Source organism: Neltuma alba, unplaced genomic scaffold, assembly GCF_004799145.2.
Source record: "Neltuma alba isolate B1F8T4 unplaced genomic scaffold, ASM479914v2 tig00010744_pilon, whole genome shotgun sequence".
NCBI classification, from domain to species: Eukaryota; Viridiplantae; Streptophyta; class Magnoliopsida; order Fabales; family Fabaceae; genus Neltuma; species Neltuma alba.
Window position 1 is genome coordinate 28,523 of NW_021635571.1, and position 22,097 is coordinate 50,619.

Here is a 22,097-nt window from a genome sequence, read left to right on the forward strand (position 1 = left end):
TTATTAAACTGATGCAATTTCCTAAGTTGACCCTTATTAAAAAAAAATTTCTTATCAACATTTACAAATCATTTTCACGTCTCTCTTCTTTTCTCTTTTTCTTTTAGGAATTAGATATGACTAAAATTATAAAATAATCATTAATAATCTTGGGACCAAACTTTTTTCCTATAAATAACTCATCGTAAAAACACGAGGAGTATGTGATGTGATTATGAAAAAAGATTGATAAAATTATTTCTAATATTTTTAATAAGTTTTTCAAAAATAATTTCTCATTCAAGGCCAAAAAACTAATTTCTCTGTTTTTTTAGTGTTTCAAAATACTTAATATTAAAAACGACTTTAAAGCCTAATGTGTGTTTGTTTACCTTTGTTCTCTTTGGGCCAATGCAAAGCAACCAATGTGGAGGAGGGTACCGACTTTGAAGCAATTTCGATTTCCGCGCAATTGATTGCGCTCTTCCGTCCCAAAGCAAATCCGCCAAACCAAAGCACCGTTTTTATTTAAAAGACGCTGGGCCCTTTTCTGTTTCCATCGCTTTCACATGTACTCCTTATTTTTATTATAAATTTTAAATAATTAATTCACACATAACAAAAACAATAAATAGATTAGGAATATGTTTTTGTTTTTAAATATACTTTTATAATAAACGAGAAAAAAATGAAAACAATATGATAAGAGAAAAATAATTAAAAATAACATTGAAAAAAACGTATTAAATGTTAAGAAAAATACAAATTAAAGGCTTATAAAATAAACTGCACCTTTTCACAAGTTTGAATATTATAAATAAGACCGGAGAGAATATTATTCTAACTCCCTTTAATTTATTTCACTGCACAAATAAATATATTAAGCAACTTGCATTATTTCCAAATCATCCCACGTAACCATACAGTGAAGCTACGTACAGCTGAGCTGACAAGCGAAAAAGAAGTTGTCCCCATCCCTCTCTGATCTAATATGAAAGTTAATGAGCGATTAAATTTGATAGTTTCGTTTTAAACAAAAGAATATATAAAAGTTGGCGTGTTTAATTTAAGAGAACATGATTTATTATGGATCAGAGGGATGACATGAGAAATCCAAGAGATGAACTACTGTTTTTCAGGATACCCCAGCAGCTTGAAATTGAAGCACAAGTCAATTGTGAACTATATATACAAACCCAACAGTTAAATAAATATATACGAACCATTTGTTGAGTAAAAATGAATTATACAGAAATTAAGCTTCGGGTGGACCAGAAATGAGTTACCTGGTACTAGAGTCCTGCTGGTACTGTATATGGGACTTCCATGCATGAATAGTAATGGTATCTGATAGTGATCTTCTCGAGAGGGAGAGAGAGAGAGAGATCAGAAAAGCTAGGAGCTGCTTAAAAAATGGGTGCCTTCTGTGGCCTACTTGTTCAGAGAATGTAATGTAAGGCATATCCACCCATATTGCTTCTCTCCTTTTTTTGTTTGGCTTTCCTTGTGTACTGGCCTTGCCCTTCTTCAACTGCTGGATCTGAAATGACAAGGATATATATAATTGACCCTTCAAACTGTGTTAAACAAAGAGTGAGAGAGAGAGAGAGAGACTCAGATTAGTGAACAGAATTGATGAGATGAGAGAACAGTGCCATGACAAGGAACCATCAAAATAATATGTGAATGAATGAACAGTGTCAGGTCATCACATGTTTGCACAGAGAGGGAGATATGGGCACAGGCATTTATGGTGCTCGCTGGGTCACCCCGCAAGTTGAGATCAGCATCTCCATATATCAGACTTCTCACCACCCTACCCCAGCTAGGCCATCAGTTATTTAGAATTTTAGATTTGGGTATAATTTTACCCTTGGATTATTACACTGACAGAATCCAGATCTTAGTTTCAATGAAATCAAAAAATGACGTAAAAAAAAAGATAAAAATTACAATATTTTAATATAGGTATATAAGAGTTTAAAATTTTAGAAGAAGTAGTGTCTGATTTGATATTTTAACAAATATAATCAAATGACTAAAATGTTTTCATATCAATTTTTTTTAAACAAAAACAATCAAATTTGTTATTTTCAGTATATTTTTTGTCATTAGTTGTTTAACATTTATTATTATTAGTTCACAACTTATTAATAAATAACTTATTATTACAAGCACATTTCTTATTGTTTGTTATCCAACACTTATTATTGTCAGCTTACAGTTTATTAATAAATTTTTCGATACAAGAATATTTTTATATCATTGTTAGGAAATTCATTCATAAATTTGGTCCATGAATAGTAATATATAATAAACAGACACACCTAACGCCATACGTCTCTTTATTAACCAGAAAAGGGGAGCTATTAATTTAGCACAACCATCAAATCCCTCACTCTTTAAATTTATTTATTTATTTTTTTTTTGGGGTAAAACTCATCATTCTTCTCACATTCCACTGAATATGAGTTTTGCTTTGCGTTCTAGTCAACTCAACAAGAAAAATAGAAGAAACTGGTGGTAATTTGTTCCACAGGACATTGAATACATCTCTTGGGACCCTGTTTATAAAGATATTAAACTAATTACCCAAACTATTCCCAACTCCCATATGCATCACTAAAACTGCAGTTAAATTAGCCTGCATGAAATTATCTCGTACAGATGACTGTACATAACTTCGTCTTCAGAATTCAAAAGGAGTGGTTGTACAAACTGGGTCCTTCTATCAGAGAGGATCCCAATGGAAAAAGAATCAGAGAGAAGAGAAAGAGTGCTAGGGCCTACCCCTACCCTCTCTCTATTTTAAATTAATAATCTCATTTTTTCCCTATTAAATCAGAATCTCATCACAACCAAATTCACAAATTCAGACGCTTTTTTTTTATATATACTTTAGTACGAAAAAATTTTAAAATACCTAATTTAATGTCAACATGTGCTTAAGTTGTTATTCTGCTTTTTCTCCCTCAAATAGGAGAATTATTAGCTTCTTCTATATATAGCAGCATGCCATGCTCCAATTTTGAGAGTGACCCATATAAAGTCACCTAAAAAGAGTACATGTTAGACATATTGACATTGTAAAGGCAGCTAAAGCCCCGCAAAGTTCCTCGATTTGCCCCAAAAAGATAAGTGCATGCTGCGTTAAATTTCCCGTGGAGCCAGGGAGTTTCTCCAATGCTCCCAAAAAGTTTAAACAGTTAAAAACCTAAAGCTATCGCTTTGTAAATCTAAAAATATCTTTCTATATACACATAGCATCTATCAATCTATCAATTAACATAAAAGGGAAAGCAGAAAGAAGAGACTCCATTCAATGAATCCTAAAGAGAACAACAACGGTAAACTAAATAAAGGACACGCAAAGTCCTATACCACAAGGTTTACTTCAAAAGAATTAAGCTTTCTTTTCCGTGAGCAAACAAGCATAACAGATCACCAGGGTTCCACCTAGTAAAACAAGCACTGCAAGGTTTCAGAGGACGAATAACAGTAACCAGCTTTAAAATCAGTCATTAAAGATAAAAAATGGAAAATTATTGTGTGTGTTTGTGTGTCTATATATATATAATTAGAAAGGATGTTTCAACTTTCAAGGTGATGACAAGACAGCATCCATGAGGAAGTGGGTAGTTATCAAGATAAGGGCAGTCCACTGAGTCACTGACACAATCTTTAGTAAGACGACCATCAGAGAAGTTCTTAGCCACAGAGGCAAATGCTTGTCGGCAATCATAACGCATGACCACTCCTTCAGGTCAATCACAAGCATCTTAACTCAAACATATTCCTATTCTGCAAAATTTTTACTTTTATGAGTTATATTCTTTTTCTTTTTTTTTTTTTCATGCAGAGAACTTTACTCAAAGTAATTGAAAATTCGAATTATTTAATCAGTGGTTTGTCAAAAGAAACAAAGAATTCAGCAGCATAAAAAAATCATTTTAGTTAAATACGAAATGCCTAAACCAGATGGCGAAGAAAAAAAAATCACAAGGAGCAAACAAGGAAGTGGTTGACATCTTTCAATATAACTAGTGAGTTGCTACTACAAACAAATTTCATACCTTGATACCCTAAAACGGATAAATTTTTATTTATTCAAATAACTCAAGTAAACACAATACTACTTAATTAACAGCATAAATTACAAGTACATAATTAAAAAGCTCTATATGTATCCATTTCACAGCAGTAAAAGCATAAAAGTAAATTTCATGGCATATGGTTGTAATTATCAATCAGTTAAGAGATCACTTACTAACTAATCAATTTACACCACTACCTTTAATTTATAATAAATAATACCCATTTAGCATTTGATTACCAAAGGCCAATGGAGATTCCATCTAGGCAATAATAGACACTAGAGGATCTAGAAATTGACAACTGTCCTCGTCATTACCAACACATTTTTTTTTTAAATTTATTTATGAAAAGTAACACAGAGACCGCACGCAACTCAGTGCGCAAGTTATTGATTGATCCTCAACAAAAGCTAATTATATTATGTTATTGAGGCCGTTATCATGAGCATCGATCTCTGATACTATATTATTTTTGTTAGTCTATTAGTATTAGAAAGTGTTCAATTTCCTGAGGCAGTTCTCAAATGCTATTGCAAACCCAGATTCCCGCTGCCCACACAGCAGCAAAAAGAACACATATATGAACAACAAACTAGAGTTTTGTGCCCTAGGACTCATTAACTGATCACTCATGTTTAAAAACTCAAAAAATGGCTACCTCTCATTTTCCCTTTTAGTTGGATAAATGTAACAAAATCAAATAAATTCAGTTGATCATAACAAATATATACTAAAAATTCTGGATTTTTTTAAGTTCTTAATCCCTCTAAAAATTTTAAGACAACAAAATTTTTTATTCTCATTCAAAGAAATTATTGAAGCGATAATATATATAAATAAACTTCAAGATCAACATAGCCAAAGTGAAATCTTAAACTAATTTCCCCGAAGAAATTGATTGATGCAGATATAGAATCAAATAAATTCAGTCAAAAGTAGAAGCACGTGTTAGAACATATAATGAATAGGTCCTACCCATTTACGATAGATTAACTTATTTAATTTGTTTTATCTGGTGGGTATGTGTAAAAGGATCGCAGCACTTAGATATAAACTTTTTATCGTTGCTTTACATATTCTAGTGACGTTGCACAAGCAAAGAATTCTCATTGAAAAGAAGTTGATTTAATGATGCGATTTTGAACTATGAAAACATTTGTTTGTAAGAATTATACATATGGTAATTTATTATTTAAAAAACCACATATACGTGTTGATCATGTTCGTGATTGAAAATATTTTATATAAGCTTTTTTTTCATAGAAATATCTCTTCTAATTGATGACAATAATTATGAGTTTACTTAAAAACCCATAAAAATTAACAAGTATCCTACCCCTCCCAGTGGGGGGAAAATCCTTTTTTTTTTTTAAGATTAAGCGCACACACTGTATATATAACTTAAAGATTAAAAGATGATAGATTAATAAATATGAGAAGTTATATATAAATATATATATACCATCATGGATGTTCCTCCTCATCCATTACGCATTCCTGGGGGCACAATGTCTCCGAGAAGTCCTTGATCGGTGGGAGGCTGCCGCGAGGTTGCATCATCCTGTGGACACATTACAGTGCTGGATGATCTTGCAGCTGGTTCATGTTCCTGTGCCTGTTGGCGTCGGTGGTAGTGATGAGGAGGAGGGGCCAGAGAAGAAAGGTTAGTGTCGTCTCTTGATGGTAAATGGATGGGATAATAGAAGTGTGACATGGTCGGAGCAAACTGGCCGGCGGCTGCAAAGGCGGCGGCTTCATGACGGGTCATGATTGATGCTCCGGCTGCTCTAGGGAACCCAACAGTGTGATGACAGTGTTGCCCTTCGTACGTTGTTATCACAATGGTTGGGTCCTCCGAAGAGCGTTCCACCCTTTTCTTCACCGTGCATTTGCTGTTTGTGCAACGATAATAGCTCCTGCATGTGCCAAAAACATATATCTATCTAGCTTCAATCAACCAGCTAGTATTCCATGTATAACAAATCATACTATATTTAGTTCATTCATGATTCGCACATAGGAGGAGGATCATCATATATTGACAGTTGACAGTACAGTACAGTTACAAATGTTAAATTCTCTCGTATGTAATTTCTACAATATTGTTTAGTTTCTTGAAAATTGACGTGTACCACTACTACATTTTAATTCAGTCGGTCTCGTTTAGACCAGTTCTCCTGAGAGTTTAAGTGAGAGACCATTTGAGATCATGTTGAGTAATTAAACATACCTGTAGAAGTTGCCAGAGAGGTGTGAAGAAAGCATTATTATTGTGCAAATTATTATCTATTCCAGCTAAAGTACAGCGAGCTACTGCGCTGGCTATTGCAGAGACTAATCAGTACAAAGATTATAGGTATGGTATATTTGTCCATAGTTGAGAATATGAATAATCAGCAAGAAGTTTCATATTCAAATTAAACGTCTGCTCCATTATATATACATATATAAATAGCACATTAGGATTCTTATCATGATCTGTCATATTCTATTCTCTACCATGATTATTTATCCTCCTCATTCTGCTTTCCGAACATGTAAGATTTCAAATTATATTTGGCATATCAAGGGAAGACTAGAACAGAAGGGTTGAGTAATGAGATAGCCAAGAATTTTGGTTCATTATGAAATTTAACTTTGTATAGAAAATGTAGGTACCCACCTAGGAAATGGACTATTTTTTACGGCCTTTTGGCCATACTTGCGCCATCTGTAGCCATCCTCAAGATGATCAACTTCACTCTTTGTCATAAATGCAAACCGCGGCTGCCGTATTCGCTTCTGCCCCTTCTTTTTACTTTTAATCCTACAAAATATGCCACCTACATTTGTCAAAATAATTATAAAAAAAACACAGTACTGGAAATTCAAACATATATACCAAGAAATTGATCATAAACGATGTATATTCATGTGATAACTTTAGGCAACATCAAATCTGATCTTCTTCGATAACAATGTACAGTAATCCCATAAAATATACTGTAAATAAATTGAAGATAACTCATGCATCGAATGGGATGCTATAAAAGTTATTATAAAGATTCCATATCATTAATATATTATATGTCGGTGAAAGCGATAAGTATCCTTAAATAAATCCGGTGTAGCCGTATATAATGGTCAACCACTTTGATGATAAGATATGGGGGGAAATCAGCTTTCTTTGCACGGGCGAATTTTTAAATTATACCATCATAATCTTAAATTATCAGAGAAATCAACTTTGTATGCACTAATAAAGCAAAAAACGAAACTATGCTGTGCATAAAAGAAACCTACAAAAGACGCCCAACACAATTATCAGCCTCATATCATTCAGAGACAAAAACGATGACGACAAAATGCATATTTTTACCATATATGTACTGTTACTGATACTAATTAAGCCATAGCCAACATGAAATGCAAGTAAGTAAAGAAGAGGCCGTTCGCCTTTAATTAACAACAAACACACGCAAGCATTCTTGAAGTGAAGATGATGAAACTAATACAAATCACATAGCAGACACAATCTGTTAATACTACACACACACTGGGATATCTTCAACTTATTTTGGGCATCAACTAAGACAAACTCTATTTTAAGAGCACACCACATTGTCCTCACATTTAAAACAATTCTCTAGACATTAATTCCACATTAAAACCTAAAAACTTCAGTTCAACTAGAAAATACACATCTTCATCAAGTCACTGGGCAATGCTATACATACGTACTGAGCTATTCTTCATTCAAATCACAGGCCAAAAAAATATGTTCAAATTAAATTGGGGATCAACATGGTAGACTCCATTTAAGCACCGCCACATTATCCTAAATAATAAAGATAACTTTTTAAGATATTAATTTAAAAAAATAAATTTAAATACTTAAAATAGAGGGTAGATGTCTCCAAGCCCCAAGTTAATAAAGGCCAAAAAATGGCCCGTCATTACTACTAATAGAAAATGTGTTGTGTTAGATTTTTCTCTCCCATCATTCCTACTTTTGTGCAAACAATGCCTATTACGTAAAGTAACAAAACTTCTAAAACGGCAGAGTTTTGGGTGGGTTCGAGCACGCCATTCCCGCCGCAATAACGGCGGCGCTGGTGCGCTCACTTTTGACTGACCCGACAACTGGTTCTTCCTCTTCGGACCCCAATATTGTTTTCCCTAAGCGGCTCAACTTTCGGTTTACTCCAACCAAAAGAAAGAAGAAGAATAATAGAAGGAGGAGGAGAAGGAAAAACTGGCAGAGAATACTCCATATTGTATTCCTGTGTGGCCAGATTCTAGATTGTACGGACAGTTGATTGCACTCTCCCCCATGGAAGACAGAGTTAAATAAGCACAAACAAACAAGGCGCAGCTCGATACGATTCTGATTTGATTGCTACATCTCGTTTATTTTAACGCGACTGCGTTTATTTATGCCCCTGAATTTCGACCTAATTACCAATTTCATCACACGAGAGGGAAGAATAAACAACCCACTCACGGTATCTCCGGCGGTTTTTCGTCTGAGACGGTGGACTTCTCGGGCGGATCCTCGCTGGAGCTCGAAGACACCGATTGATTATTGGATGTAGACGCATCGGCAGCCATCGCGTTCGCCTTATCAGCTTGTTCCGTGGAGCCACCCGGAGCAGAGTGATCCGGAAACCACAATCCACCTCCTCTGCTCCCGCCTTCTCCTCCCGCCACTTGAGACGTGTCATCGACACCGATCCGGTGCGGTTGATCCGGTTCGAGATTCCACCCGAAGTCGGTGAGCATCCTGCTGGTACTTCGGTCGCCAGAGAAGAAATAGACATCGTCAGAGTCATCAGGCCCGAGCGCCCAGCTGGAAGAGTCGGCGGTGAACTCAGTCGGAGATATTGCAGGGCGGGATGATGATGCTGCTTTGTCTTTGTCTTCCATACATGGAAGGAATAAAAAAATTAGTAGGAGACAAGTGTGAGTTAATTTGTAATAGTAAGCAAAGCAGAATCGGAATTCCCGGAAAATAAAAGCAGGAAAGGATATTCCGGGAAAACGCGGAGGGGGAAGGTGGGGAGAGAGAGAAAGCGAAAGAAGAGAGAGAAAGTTTTAGGGTTTTTGCTGGTGATCGTTGTGAGAAGGAAGGGACGCGTAGTTTTTGAACTTTATGAAGCGTTTGAAAGCTTTGTCTCGTCATTACACAGTTACATACAGTGCCGGGGGGGGGAGAGAGACAGAAAGAGAGAGGATTTTTTTAAAAAAAAAATTTTAATTGTTTTTATTTGATGTAAGATGAAAATATAAGATTAAAAAAAAAAGAAAGAAAGAGATAAGTTAGAAAAGTGAGCGTCATGCTCTAAATATATAAATAGTGTACGAGAGAGGCTGATATTTGAGCACGGGAAGAACGGGTGGTCCCCACGCGCATCAATGAGTGAGTGAGATATACTTTCCAGCATGTAGCACCACGGTGTTCCGTGAGCCCCCCTTTCCCTCTATATTTGTGCAAAAGTCATCGGAATTCTCTCAGATTTTCGAAACATATGTAGGCAAAAAGTAGTCCTCCTCTTATTCTTAATATAAGACTCATTTAATAAATTTGATTAAATTAAAAAAATTAGATAAGTTAGTTAATTATAAGAAATATGACACATTTTTTCTAAAACACCATAATCATCTTTCTTAATATCTCCTCTCTCTCTTCTACTTGGTTATGGTTGAAGAGTATCCATAGGGATAATTTAAAGAAAATTGATAAATATAAAAAATAGGTCTTATATTTAGAATCAAAACTAACTCAACAATTGGGTCCTATATTAAGGACCGGAGGAGTAGTAATTTTTTTTAAAACCTAAACCTTGTTGGTTGTAGTACTAATAATTATTTCTCTATTATATTAATATTATTATTAGTATTTATAATTTGATCAAATTTTAATTATGATCAACCTAATTTCATCACTCAGAAGTCATATGAGATTTGATTTTAATATAAATTTAATTATGCTCTCACATGGAAATCAATATACTCCTCCGGTCCTTAATATAAGACCCATTTAACTAATTTGATTAGATCAAGGAAGTTAAGTAAGTTAGTTAATTATAAAAAAAGTGACACATTTTTCCTAAAACACCATAATCATCTTTCTTAATACCCCCTCTCATTCTTTTACTTGATTATGGTTGAAGGAGTATTCATAGGGGTAATTTAGAGAAAATTAATAAATATGAGAAAGGGCTCTTATATTTAGGACTAAAACCAACTCAAAAATTGAGTCCTATATTAAGGATCGGAGGAATATATTATTACATTCTATTTTTCCATTTAAATTGTGGATTCACTATACTTTCATAAAATCTAAAATTAAACATATTGTTTTATGGCCAATAAATAGTGCAATCAACTGTGTTTTTTAATAGATTTTTATATTACATGTTAAGCTATATTGATGTTGATGATGGATTTTTTTTCTTTGGGTAAAAATATATTGATATATCGATTTTAGAAATTCTTCAGTTAAAACTCACTAATACTCTTTAGAAGCTTAATAAATTTTTAATTTTATTCATATCAAATTTACGTATTTTAAAAATTAAATATTGTACATCAACGTTTAATAAGGGTTAAAAGGAGAAATTAATAATTAAAAATTATTAGCATGTCTTATAATTATTGATGACCCAAAAACTTTCTTCCAATTCCTTTGGTATTTAAATTTTATCAGTTGACATGTACTATTTCTCCAAACTTGAAGCAGAAAAGTGGAGCCCAGGATGGATTGCAACCAAGTAGCTATAGGGAAAAAGACATAGATATATATATATATATATATATATATATATAAAGACACACAACACACAACACACAACAATCACAAGGTACAGGTAATTAAGATACTTTATTGGCCAAGGCATGGGACAAAGTAATGCAGAGTTAGTTACACAGTTATTGACACAAAATAAAGGATGAATGCTTTTTTTTTTTTGGCCAAATAATAAAAGATGAATATTGGATGAATGCATTATGTAATGTTGGGGTTGATCTACTTCATATTTATACTATTTGGGCTCTCTTCTACTCGGCTAGATCCAACTGTAAAGATTACTTATTAACGGAACTCTCTAAGCTATACTTTTATGAGACCTAGCTAGCTAAATAACAGGCCGTTTGAAACAGCTTATAAGTAGTTTATAAATAGTTTTTAATAGTAATTTACAAAATACGAGATAAATACGTAAAAAAATTTTGTTTCGGCTTGCGTGAAACGTGTTTACATGGAATTTCCATTTAATGATCCCAAACAGACACAATATCAAATGGGTGCAATGATTAATGCTTTCTTTATTAATTAGTAATTAATTGGTTGATATTCTTAATTAAATTAATTAGCAACATATATACCTTGTTGAATGATTATGCAAACTTTGGATTGGATTTGACTTCCTTTGTTGGCTCATTATAGCAACCTTTTTTGATAAAAGCCACTGTAGACTTAATTTGTTCCTTCATTTGATTCTTTTTGCAAATATTTAATTTAAATCGGTTAAAAGTAACAAATTTATTTAAAAAAATGTAATTTATTTCTGAAAACATCCTTGTACATTAAGAGATCGAGAATTAATAAGGTAAGACTCGCCAATAGTTAATGGAAGCAAAACTGGCAAATAATAATGAAAATTTATATTGTCTAAAATATACGATTACTCTTTTAAGCTTACATCAAATCCTAATTTGGTCTTTTGAATTTAAAAAGTGTAATTCCAATCCTTTAGTATTAACACAATTAGTCTTATTTAATAAAAAATGCTGACTCAACAGTGTAACTCTACAATTAAATGCTGACTCAACATGTTCTAAGTTTTAATTCTTTAATATTGTTATTTTTATATTTTAAAACTTCTGCGTTTGAAGAGTTAGATATCGGATGAAATATAAAAAATTTAATCATTTATAAAAAAATGACTGTGTTAAACATTACTCCTTCAGTCCTTAATATAAGACCTAATTCTTAAGTTGATTTTGGTCCTAAATATAAGACCCATTTATCATATTTATCAATTTTCTCTAAAATACCCCTATGGATATTCCCTCAACTATAATCAAATAAAAGAAAGAGAGGGGGTATTAAGAAAGATGATTATGGTGTTTTAGGAAAAATGTATCATTTTTCTTATAATTAACTAACTTACCTAACTTCCTTAATCTAATCAAATAATTAGTTAAATGAGTCTTATATTAAGGATCAGAGGAGTAATTTAAAGCATGTTTTGTTACTTCAATCATAGTTCATAGGTTCACCATTTAAATTTGCTTAATAGACATTTTCCATTAAATAATAGTAACGGCTTTGAGAATAAGGGATTAAAAATACGCTTTTTAAATTTAAAAGGCTAAACTCAAATTTAATGTAAACTTGTAAGATCAAAAGTATATTTTAACCCCATTTTATATAGGCCATTGATGTCTCTTGTAAATAAGAATAAGCTATCCCTAAAAAACTTTTCTTACGTATTGGATCAGGGAAGTACTCTTTTTTTAGGAAGAATTGTAATGAGGTTCTAAGAAAAAGAATAATTACAAATGAATCCTAAAAATTGTCATTTGTTATCTTAAAACTTGTTATTACAGATTGTTTAGGTTATTATTTAGACTTTTTAGTAATTATTTTTGTGAGAACCCCATCATAATTCTCCCTATTTCTTACCAAAATATTTGGAGATATACAACATATTTAGCTTTTAGCTAGACTTGTTATGAGTATTGACTAAAACTTAATCACAATACAATATTAAAAATTAACAACTTCTATCACTGTTAATAATTTTGAATTATAGATTTATAATTTTTCTGTATCCATAGCACAATTGCAAAAAGTATTGACAAAAAGTCAATCGTAACATTACCTTAAAAATTAACGAGGTTCATTATGCTATTAACAAGTTTGAATTCTGAATTAATAACTTTTTTTTTCATAATACAAGTGCAATAAGTATTGACTAATACTTGATCATAATACAACCTTAAAAATTCAAAAGTTTTCTTTTTGTTATTAACAAGTTTAAATTCTAAATTGACAACTTTCTTTTCTGTCAAACATATCCCCGATGAAATATTTTCAATAAATATAGAAAAAAGTTTAAGCACAAAATAGCTTTAAAAATTACCAAGTTTCATTACACAGTTAGCTATTTTCAATTCGCAATTCATAAGTTTCTAATTATTCTGTTGAGTGATAGAAAACCTTTCTCTCGTTTCGTTTCCAATGATAGTGGCATTGAAGTTATGTCATCAAATTTTTAGATCCTCTTTGTATCATATGATCTAATTAAGAATTTCAAAAATTTAGTAACCCAAATAGGGATTTGAGTTACTCAAGTAGCTTTTTAAGAATCTTTCCTAATTATTTATGAGATGCGTATCTTATTTTTATAATCCGATGTCTTTGTTTTGCCATATACAACTCTAATTTTTTTATAAAAAAATAATTTTAAGGTATTTATAGTTTCACCTCATTAAAAATCAGGCTCTTGCAAGTTTTATCATATATTTATACTTTTATCTGATTTTAATCATGTCCCCGTAGTTTTTTCTTTTTATTATATTATTATAGTTTTTCTTATTTTTAATCAAGCCCCTGTAGCTTCAAATGACCGATTAAAAAAACTATACAAACCTCATTAAAAACCAAAAAAAAATTAGGTAATGCAAATTACTTCGTTTTACTAACGTGAAAGGCTGAATGGATGGATTTCATAAGATTTTATTAGTGGATAATAATATGAAATAGAAAATCGAATTATAGTTACAAACCAAAGCAAGTAAGTGGTATGCGTCACCTCAATTTGTATAAACCACAAATCCATTATCTAATCCATATTCTTTATACTACTGCTATAATATAAACTGCATTATTTATAATTTTTTGCCTACAAAATTTAATATTTATAATAGGTGAATATAATGTTATCTTAGTACTAATATAAGAATTAGTTTAAAAACTAAAATTGATTCTAAATATAAAATCTCAATATACTTTGTTCTGTAAATTTATATTTTTTTCTTAAAACGTTTCTATTGATAGTAAATGATTCCCATCAAGGAATAGTTTCAATACATAAGATTGAATACAGTAGTTTAAAAAAATCAATACACATTTATTATAATAACTAACTTAATTAATTTTTTAATATATTTAAATTAATTATTTAGTTATTACACTAAAGACGTTAGGTAAGAGTAAGTTCTTCATAAAGCAACCGTTTATAATTGGAAAAATAACAAAAGAATACCTATTAGATTTCAAAATGACAAATAAGTGATGTTGACAAATTTTTACATGTCAAAACCATTTAAATAGTAGTCAAAATTATTACAAGAACGATATCATGATTTATTTATCTTTTTAAAATTCAACAGCTATTTTTTTCTCATTCCCCCTTCATAATTTAACATTTTAACCACTGTAAATAAGAAGATAACTTCATGAATGTGGTCCAAAACGTGGCCTTCATCTCTTCTTGCTCAAGCTTCACAGGCGTGGAACCATGTCCACCTCCCATCTTATTTCCACTTTATCCCTCGCTTTTACGTCAACGTTGTTCATCTTTATCCCAACTAAAATTAGCCTATCAACATTAATTTTGAGCAATACCTATTTTATTGGCCCTTTTTAAAACAAACTCCACCTCTGTCAGGCAATACACCAAATAGTGAATTTTACCCGCTTCATTCTTTTTTATATGATATATTTACTCACTTTACAAAAAATAAAATCAGTTGATGATATATTTATAATCATCTCATATTTTTACAGTTAATCTTTACAAGACCGGGAAAATTTATTATCTCGGCTCTATATTTGTGACTCAATTATAGTTTGATTCCTAAATTTTAATTGGTGTAATTTAGTCCTTGTAATTTTGACTCAATTGAAATTTAATCACTAAATTTTAATTTGGTATAATTTAATTATTTAAAAAACTGATCCCGACATTTAAAAAACTAAAATTATAAGGATTAAAATTATTTTTTGAAACTCAGGAAGTACTATTTTATAAATGATTGAAACTGTAGGAATCCGGTTGTACCAAGTCGAAGTTTAAAAACAAAATTTCAAAAAATCAATATTATAAGGTTTAAGTTTTATTGAATTAAAATTTAAAGAATAACTTACAATTAATTTAAAAATTTAAAGAATAAATGATAGTTTTGATCTCATTTATAAATTGTATTACTAAAATCTTCAAAATTTTGTATTGCATATGCATCACAATTGATTATAAATTCTATACACCTATGCATGTATATGTGTATATGGGTGTAAAAATATTTGAATTCATTATCTCAACTTTGTGTTTAATTAATACTTATCTTTTACTATTTGTTACATCCACAGATTAAAGAAAGATTTAATCTGGCAATGAAACTTTAATTTTCAGCCTCTTGTATAAGTAGATAAATTTTTGGCTGTGGTTGTCAATAGAAGTGTTAAGCTTTTTTTCCCCCTTTTTTCCCATTAAAAACCTTATTGGGATAAAGTTATATTTGTGCCAAATCTTACTTGCGTGTAGTATGAAACACAGGAAGAAACCCCTCATTGGAAGAGGAGAAGAGAACCTCTCAAGAAGAGAGAGGGGAGAGGCGGTCGCCTGACCAACACCATAGCCGCAACTCAATGGTGCAAGAAACCATAATAGAGGGAGAAGAAAACCCTAAGAATACGTTTAGTAAAAAGTATTGAAGATGAGGGATTGAGAGTAGGAATATAATTGAAAAAATCTATTAAAAAAGTGTTTAGTATAAGAGTTGTTTCTTATATGGAATTAGCTAGACCCATGTATGTGGGATTGGAGAATACTATGGGAGGAAGTGGTATTCCCCAATCTTACCTTTATGGGTTTGCCTAATCCCATATAATAAGCAATTACTCATACTAAATATTGTTTTAATGATTTTTTCAATTGCAATCTCAATCCCAATTCCTCATTTCTAATACTTCGTACCAAACGAGACATAAGAACTTTGATAATAAACTATTAGAATTTGAGCTTTCTAAGTCTATTAACATTCAAAGTTTACCGAATAAAGAAGTTTACTTATATGAAGTCCATATATATACAACTACTAATAATAATCAAATCCAAAAAAATAGCACAAGTTTGTAAACTAGGCATACAAAAACGGTAAATTTGATGAGTGAACTTATGAATTCAACCAAACTTACAATTAGTGTGAGTTTAAAAGTGAGACAACATGATTTTATAAGATGGAAACATAAAAATATCGAACTCAGATGGTCAATCTGCAAGTTTGACAGCAATATTTTCAGTTATATATTGTGTATATGTAATAATATTTTAAATTTTAATTAATGACTAGGCCTTAGTCTCATCTTACAAAATTTTCATCAATGACGTGATTCTTTTCATGATACAAATCTACTCATATGAGTTGCATTTAGATGCACCTAATCAAAATATCGTAATGCTCCATTTGAAAAATAGTTGACTCCCATGCCATAATTATGATATGGTGACTATGGATTGCGTTGACATTATAATTAGAAATAAATTAAATAAACATATCCTTTTGACCTTATGATATATAAAAAATGAATCTGATATATATGATGGATACGTAATAATGGTGGTTGATACAGATAGTTTAGTGCTTCATTTGAATGGTACAGTTTGCTAAGTAATGGGCCATCAAGTACGGCCACGAGCAATACATTCATCACTCTATGGTCCCCCACTTTCATGAGGGATGGAATAGAATTAAGTGTGTTTAGATCTTAGTGCTGTTTGGATTATGTCATGAAAAACTAGTTTTATAATGTATAAGGTAAATATGTAAGAAGAGTTTTATTTTGTAAAACACAAAAAAAAATTGCTTCTTTAATCCTTTGAGTTTCAACCATGTGATAAGTTGGTCGGACTTGAAGCCTATTTAAAATGTCTACTTGTTTAAATATATCTTCAAATACTAATGATTCCAAATGAAAGTAATTTTCACATTAAGATTTAATATGATTTGTTTATCTATAAAGTTTGAACATTTATTAAAGGGTTTTGACTATTGACTTTCTTTTACTTGATTCAAAAAAATTATTATTTATATAAATATCTAGTGATGAAAATATTTGGCCAATAGAAATAAAAAGTATTATGACGTAGACGATAGATTAGTCGCCAATATGTTAACAAAAAAAAAACATATCTCTATTTTTTTTAGTGTTACCGATAGATTTTATCATTATATCATGTTTCGAAGAAATTCATTAAATCAATATTAACATGTTAATAATATATCCTTTTAAATCCTCATTACAATGGAAAAGTAGTTTAAAATAGTTAATATTCTTAATTTTATCCAATTACCAACTCTAATCCTAAATATAAGATAATTGTTTTATTTTAGTTCTAAATATAAAATTTTAATTCACTTTGCCACCTCCTGAGACATGAAGGGAAGTAACTGGAGGCCTGGTTCTCCGTATGTTTGCAGGCGTTATTTTTGTTGTTATGTGATTTAGATGTATATTGCCAACTCTTGTTAGGGTGTTGCATGCTCTGAATTATTTTGGATATTAATTACACATATTAAGAGGTTATTAATCAAAAGGTGGTTTTAATACACATAACTAGATAGGATGGTTTAAAAAAAATGAGACATATTTATCATAAATAATTAATTTAGAGAGAATTATTATAAACTTCGAAAGAAAGAAAATAATTACAAAAAATCCCAATGACAAATAAGGAGTTGTCATTTCCTACCCTAAGAGTGAGACTTTTTAGTATTGCAATTCTCCCATAAATATAACTAATTTCATTAATATCCACAAATTATTTATCTAACTTTTATATTAAAAAAAAGGAGTGTGATAACATCATCCCTTAGTTTCAAGAGAGAATGTCAATGTAACAAAACAATGTTCAATATAAAGGGCATTTGTGTTGTATAGAAAGAAAATATGAGGTTTTTATATATATATATATATATGTATATATATCTTTTAATGCAAATTATATTTAAAAGAAAAACATTAGCCATAAATACCTGTTACAGGAATTAATTGCTCAAAAATTAGCCATAAATTCCGTGTAATAGTATTTTTGGTGTATGTAAACATATAGCGTTGAATTTAAGAAGCATTGGGCAACTAATTCTCTACATATGCATTTATGAATAATCTTTCTTATTTAAAATTATGATATCTTAGAATATAATGATTTATAATAAGAAATTAGAGAAGTAGATGAAATAATTAATTACAAATGAGACTAGATGGTAGTGAACTAGTGATCATTGCATCTTATTTCCCAATGCTCATTATGCAATTAAATAGATTGACTAGAATAAGAAAAAAGTGAGTGGGGAGAATGAGATTTGTTTGTGGGGGCGATTCGAATCTCTTTTTAGGAGGAGCTAACTTGATTCTTAAGCAACAGCAAAAGCTGGCCTTATCATTACGATTACTACATTATAAAGTTAAAACCACGTCGTTTTCATATAACATCATATTTGCATTTACTTATTTATTTATTAAAAGGTTCATACAAATCTTGATCCTTCAAATTTATCTTCATTTTAGTTTTGGTCTTTTAAATTTTAAATCATAAGTTTTGGTCTATTAAGTTTCTTTTCATTTAAAGTATTGGTCCTTATAATTCAATAAAAATTTGGACTACTTTGCTTCTTGAGGAATCAAAACTCAGTTTGTTTGATGGACTAAAAATTAAAATGAGGGTAATTTTGAAGAACAACAGTTATATTAATCCTTTATCAAATCATTCATGCGAGGAAAGGGAGGGAAGATTATGTTCCTATAAAAGCACGGTTTAGGATTAGAGATGGAAACAGACCAACAGTCTATCGGAGGCTTGTGGCCTAGCCTATTTAAAAATAAAAACAAGCACAGGCCTTTTCAAAGGCCTGTTTAGCCTAACAGACCTAGGCCTAAGCCTTTTGAGAAGCTTGTTAATTAGATCGGTTTGGACCTGTTATAAGTTTATAATTATAATAATATAAGAAAATTAGTTGATGCTATTATTTTTAATGTGATCTTTCAATTTATTTTTTATATATGGTTAATATTTCATTAAATTTTAAAATTTAGTTGGCAAGGGAAGATAAGGATATAATTTAAAATAGTAATGTAAATAAATAATGTGATTTTTAAATTATAAAAATATAGATAAAATAGAAAACAAAAAAAATGCTAGAAGGATAGCTGAAAAGAAGGGGAAGAATTAATAAATTAATTAACTTATATATTACATTGATCAAATTATGATATACTCTTCCGGTCCTTAATATAAGATCTATTTAACTAATTTGATTAAATTAAGGAAGTTAGGTAAATTAGTTAATCATAAGAAATATGATATATTTTTTTCTAAAACACCATAATCATCTTCTTTAATATCCTCTCTTTTTCTTCTACCTGATTATGATTGAGGGAGATCTATAGGGGTAATCTAAGAAAAATTGATAAATATGAGAAATAAGTCTTATATTTAGGACTATAATCAACTTAACAATTAGATTTTATATTAAAAAGCAGAGTAATTTTATTCATTGAAAAGTTAATAATTTTTTCTTTCTATTTATTTATATTAACTTTAATTTTCATTTTATGCTTATATTTAGTTTTATTCCAAATTTTAACATATAATTATAACTTATTTTATGTAATATTAACTATAATTAGGATTAAAAATAGTACTTGTGACATTAAAAATTATATAAAAGATAAGATTAAAAAAATAATTATTATATATTATTTATATTTTACCTCTTTATTAGTTCTTTTATTTTTCATCATGTATTTTGAAATTTTTAAAATTACAAAAATTTTTAGCAAATCCAAGCCAAGTTTTTATATAAATTAGGCTCAGGTGGATTAAAAAGACTGTAATAAATTACAGGCCAAGTTCAGACTAACTTATTATCAAACAGGTCTGGTCTATTAAAAACAAAAGCCTGTCTATTCCCACCCGAAATAGGATATTTAAAAAAAAAAAAAACGTTGCGTTCAAGTTTGACGATTCAATTCAAGAGCACGTGTGGTACGGCACAAGGTGGGGGCCTTCCGACGTCGTGTTGTGAAATCTCTCCGGATTTATGCAATCACGCGAGCCGGGCCCACCTCCGTCACGTCCATGGTTTGTGAGTGTAATACAGATTCCTCTCAATCGTGGATTTGATTTTGAGTAATTTAAGAATGAAATTGAATTTTTGTCATTAAAATATTCCCACTTTACAAGTATTCCAAAAAAAAAAAGTAAGAAAAGAGCAATATTGGATGTAGGCATATAGCCTTTCAAATCGAGACAAAATCACAAAATTATCCTTTAACCGTGATACGTATTTTTACTTTTCCAATCCTTAATATTATATTTAGTTTTAATTATAAAATCTTATTTTTAAGTTATAAATAACGTTTTATAATTAAAACTAGAGTTATAGTAATGTTTGGCTGAGGGAGAGGATGACCTCCCACCACATGGCTTCCATAATTTGCAATTAATTTTTTTTGCTTAAAATTTAATGAATGAAAATTGAATCCAAAAGAATTTAATGAAAGAAAATAAACAATAAAAGAAAATATGCAAGTGAATTATAATTTATTGGTCAATTAATTATCAATTAGTGTGTAATTATTTAACCTCTTTGCCCGAAATGCGTACTGTATTTGTTTTCTTAATTCTTCATACACTGAGCCATAGATAAATGTATGGTGAGAATATCCTCTAATTGTTATAAAAATGAGAGAGTTAGAGAGTAGGAAGAGGATAGCAAGAGAAGAATTGAGAGAGAAAATAAGGAGTATTTCTCATATACATATATGGGTACAAATGCCTTGTATGTGGCTTCTATTTATAGGCCCCCAACCATAAAAGTCTAATCCAAGAGTTACAAAGAAATGAATAAGGGAATAATGACAATAAACATGAAAAACTCCTCTAAAGTCATTCATTGGGGGGTTATGGGTTTAAGACATTCAAAGATCAAGAATCCTATGAAGAATCCTAAGAGTTGGGGGTTATGGACATCCACATATATACAATATTTATAACACTCCCCTTTGGATGTCCATAACAAATATTGTGCCTCATTAAAACCTTATTAGGAAAAACCCAGTGGGACAAAAACCTAGTGAAGGAAAAAAAGTACACAATATATATTAAGGCTACCTCATTAAAAATCTCAACTAGAAAAACCCTGTGGGACAAAACCTTAGTTAAAGAAAAGAGTACAACATGATCTTTGCTCCCCTTGTCAACAGCATAACTCTATATCATTTTATCATAATAAAATATACTAGTTTCTCAAGTCGTCCAATGCTTTTTCAAGCATATCTTCTTTTTAGTCGAACTATGCATAGTATATCATCATCAGCTTATATTGAAATGTATTCCTCTAACATATCTTCTAGATATGTGAAATTATCAATATATTCTTCACTTGCACTAAGAAAACTACAAAGAAAGGTTATTCTAAAAAAACACCATAATATATCTTGCATCAGCATGATTAATTTAATTTGAACAAAATGATGCTCCTTTTTGTTCAATATAATTATATTGGAATCGATTAATCTCTCGTGCTTCAGGCATGTCTCACTTTTATTTATACCAATTGGAGCATTTTCAGCTGGAATATGAGATTTAGTAATACTCACTTAGGTCAGTAATGGCATCTGGCACATATTTTGTAATATCTTATTGATGCATTCTTTGATGAACTTCTGGTTCATACTATCATATATCTGAGGATCTATACTTGATAATAATAATGCATTCTATATGTTATCTTTTCCAGCTACTCAATTTCTCCCCCTCATGTTGGGAAAATTTTGTTGAATGACAATCAATTAATCATGCAGTATGAGTCTCCTCAATTCATTTGCTTCTTTTAGAAACATCCCTTTTGTTTCTTTTAGATACAAACAAGAAGAATGAGGTTCTTACCCAACATTCATTCCAATTTTTTATATCCATCTATATGTATATTGTGGTGGATCAATAGACATAAGCATTGCACATTCAAACT

At 30.6% G+C, this 22,097-nt stretch overlaps 1 protein-coding gene across 8 annotated transcripts; it reads right to left on the bottom strand.

Annotated features, from left to right (window-relative positions):
- Positions 1-1,151: 1,151 nt before the first annotated feature.
- On the bottom strand, positions 1,152-9,218 carry LOC114758708 (probable WRKY transcription factor 57). 8 transcript variants are annotated; one of them, XR_003741838.1, is made up of 5 exons: positions 8,557-9,217; positions 6,736-6,879; positions 5,536-5,989; positions 3,361-3,435; positions 1,473-1,519 (listed from the first exon to the last, which is right to left on the bottom strand). XR_003741838.1 is itself a non-coding variant. In XM_028947794.1 (4 exons), the coding sequence occupies exons 1-3, from the start codon at positions 8,976-8,978 to the stop codon at positions 5,554-5,556; spliced, it is 1,002 nt and encodes a 333-aa protein (XP_028803627.1). In that variant the 5' UTR covers positions 8,979-9,217; the 3' UTR covers positions 1,152-1,556; positions 5,536-5,553. The 8 variants fall into 8 exon arrangements, 7 of the variants coding, with proteins under 7 accessions (XP_028803627.1, XP_028803626.1, XP_028803629.1 ...); XM_028947794.1 differs by lacking the exon at positions 3,361-3,435 and having other exon boundaries at positions 1,152-1,556; XM_028947793.1 differs by lacking the exon at positions 3,361-3,435.
- Positions 9,219-22,097: the final 12,879 nt, after the last annotated feature.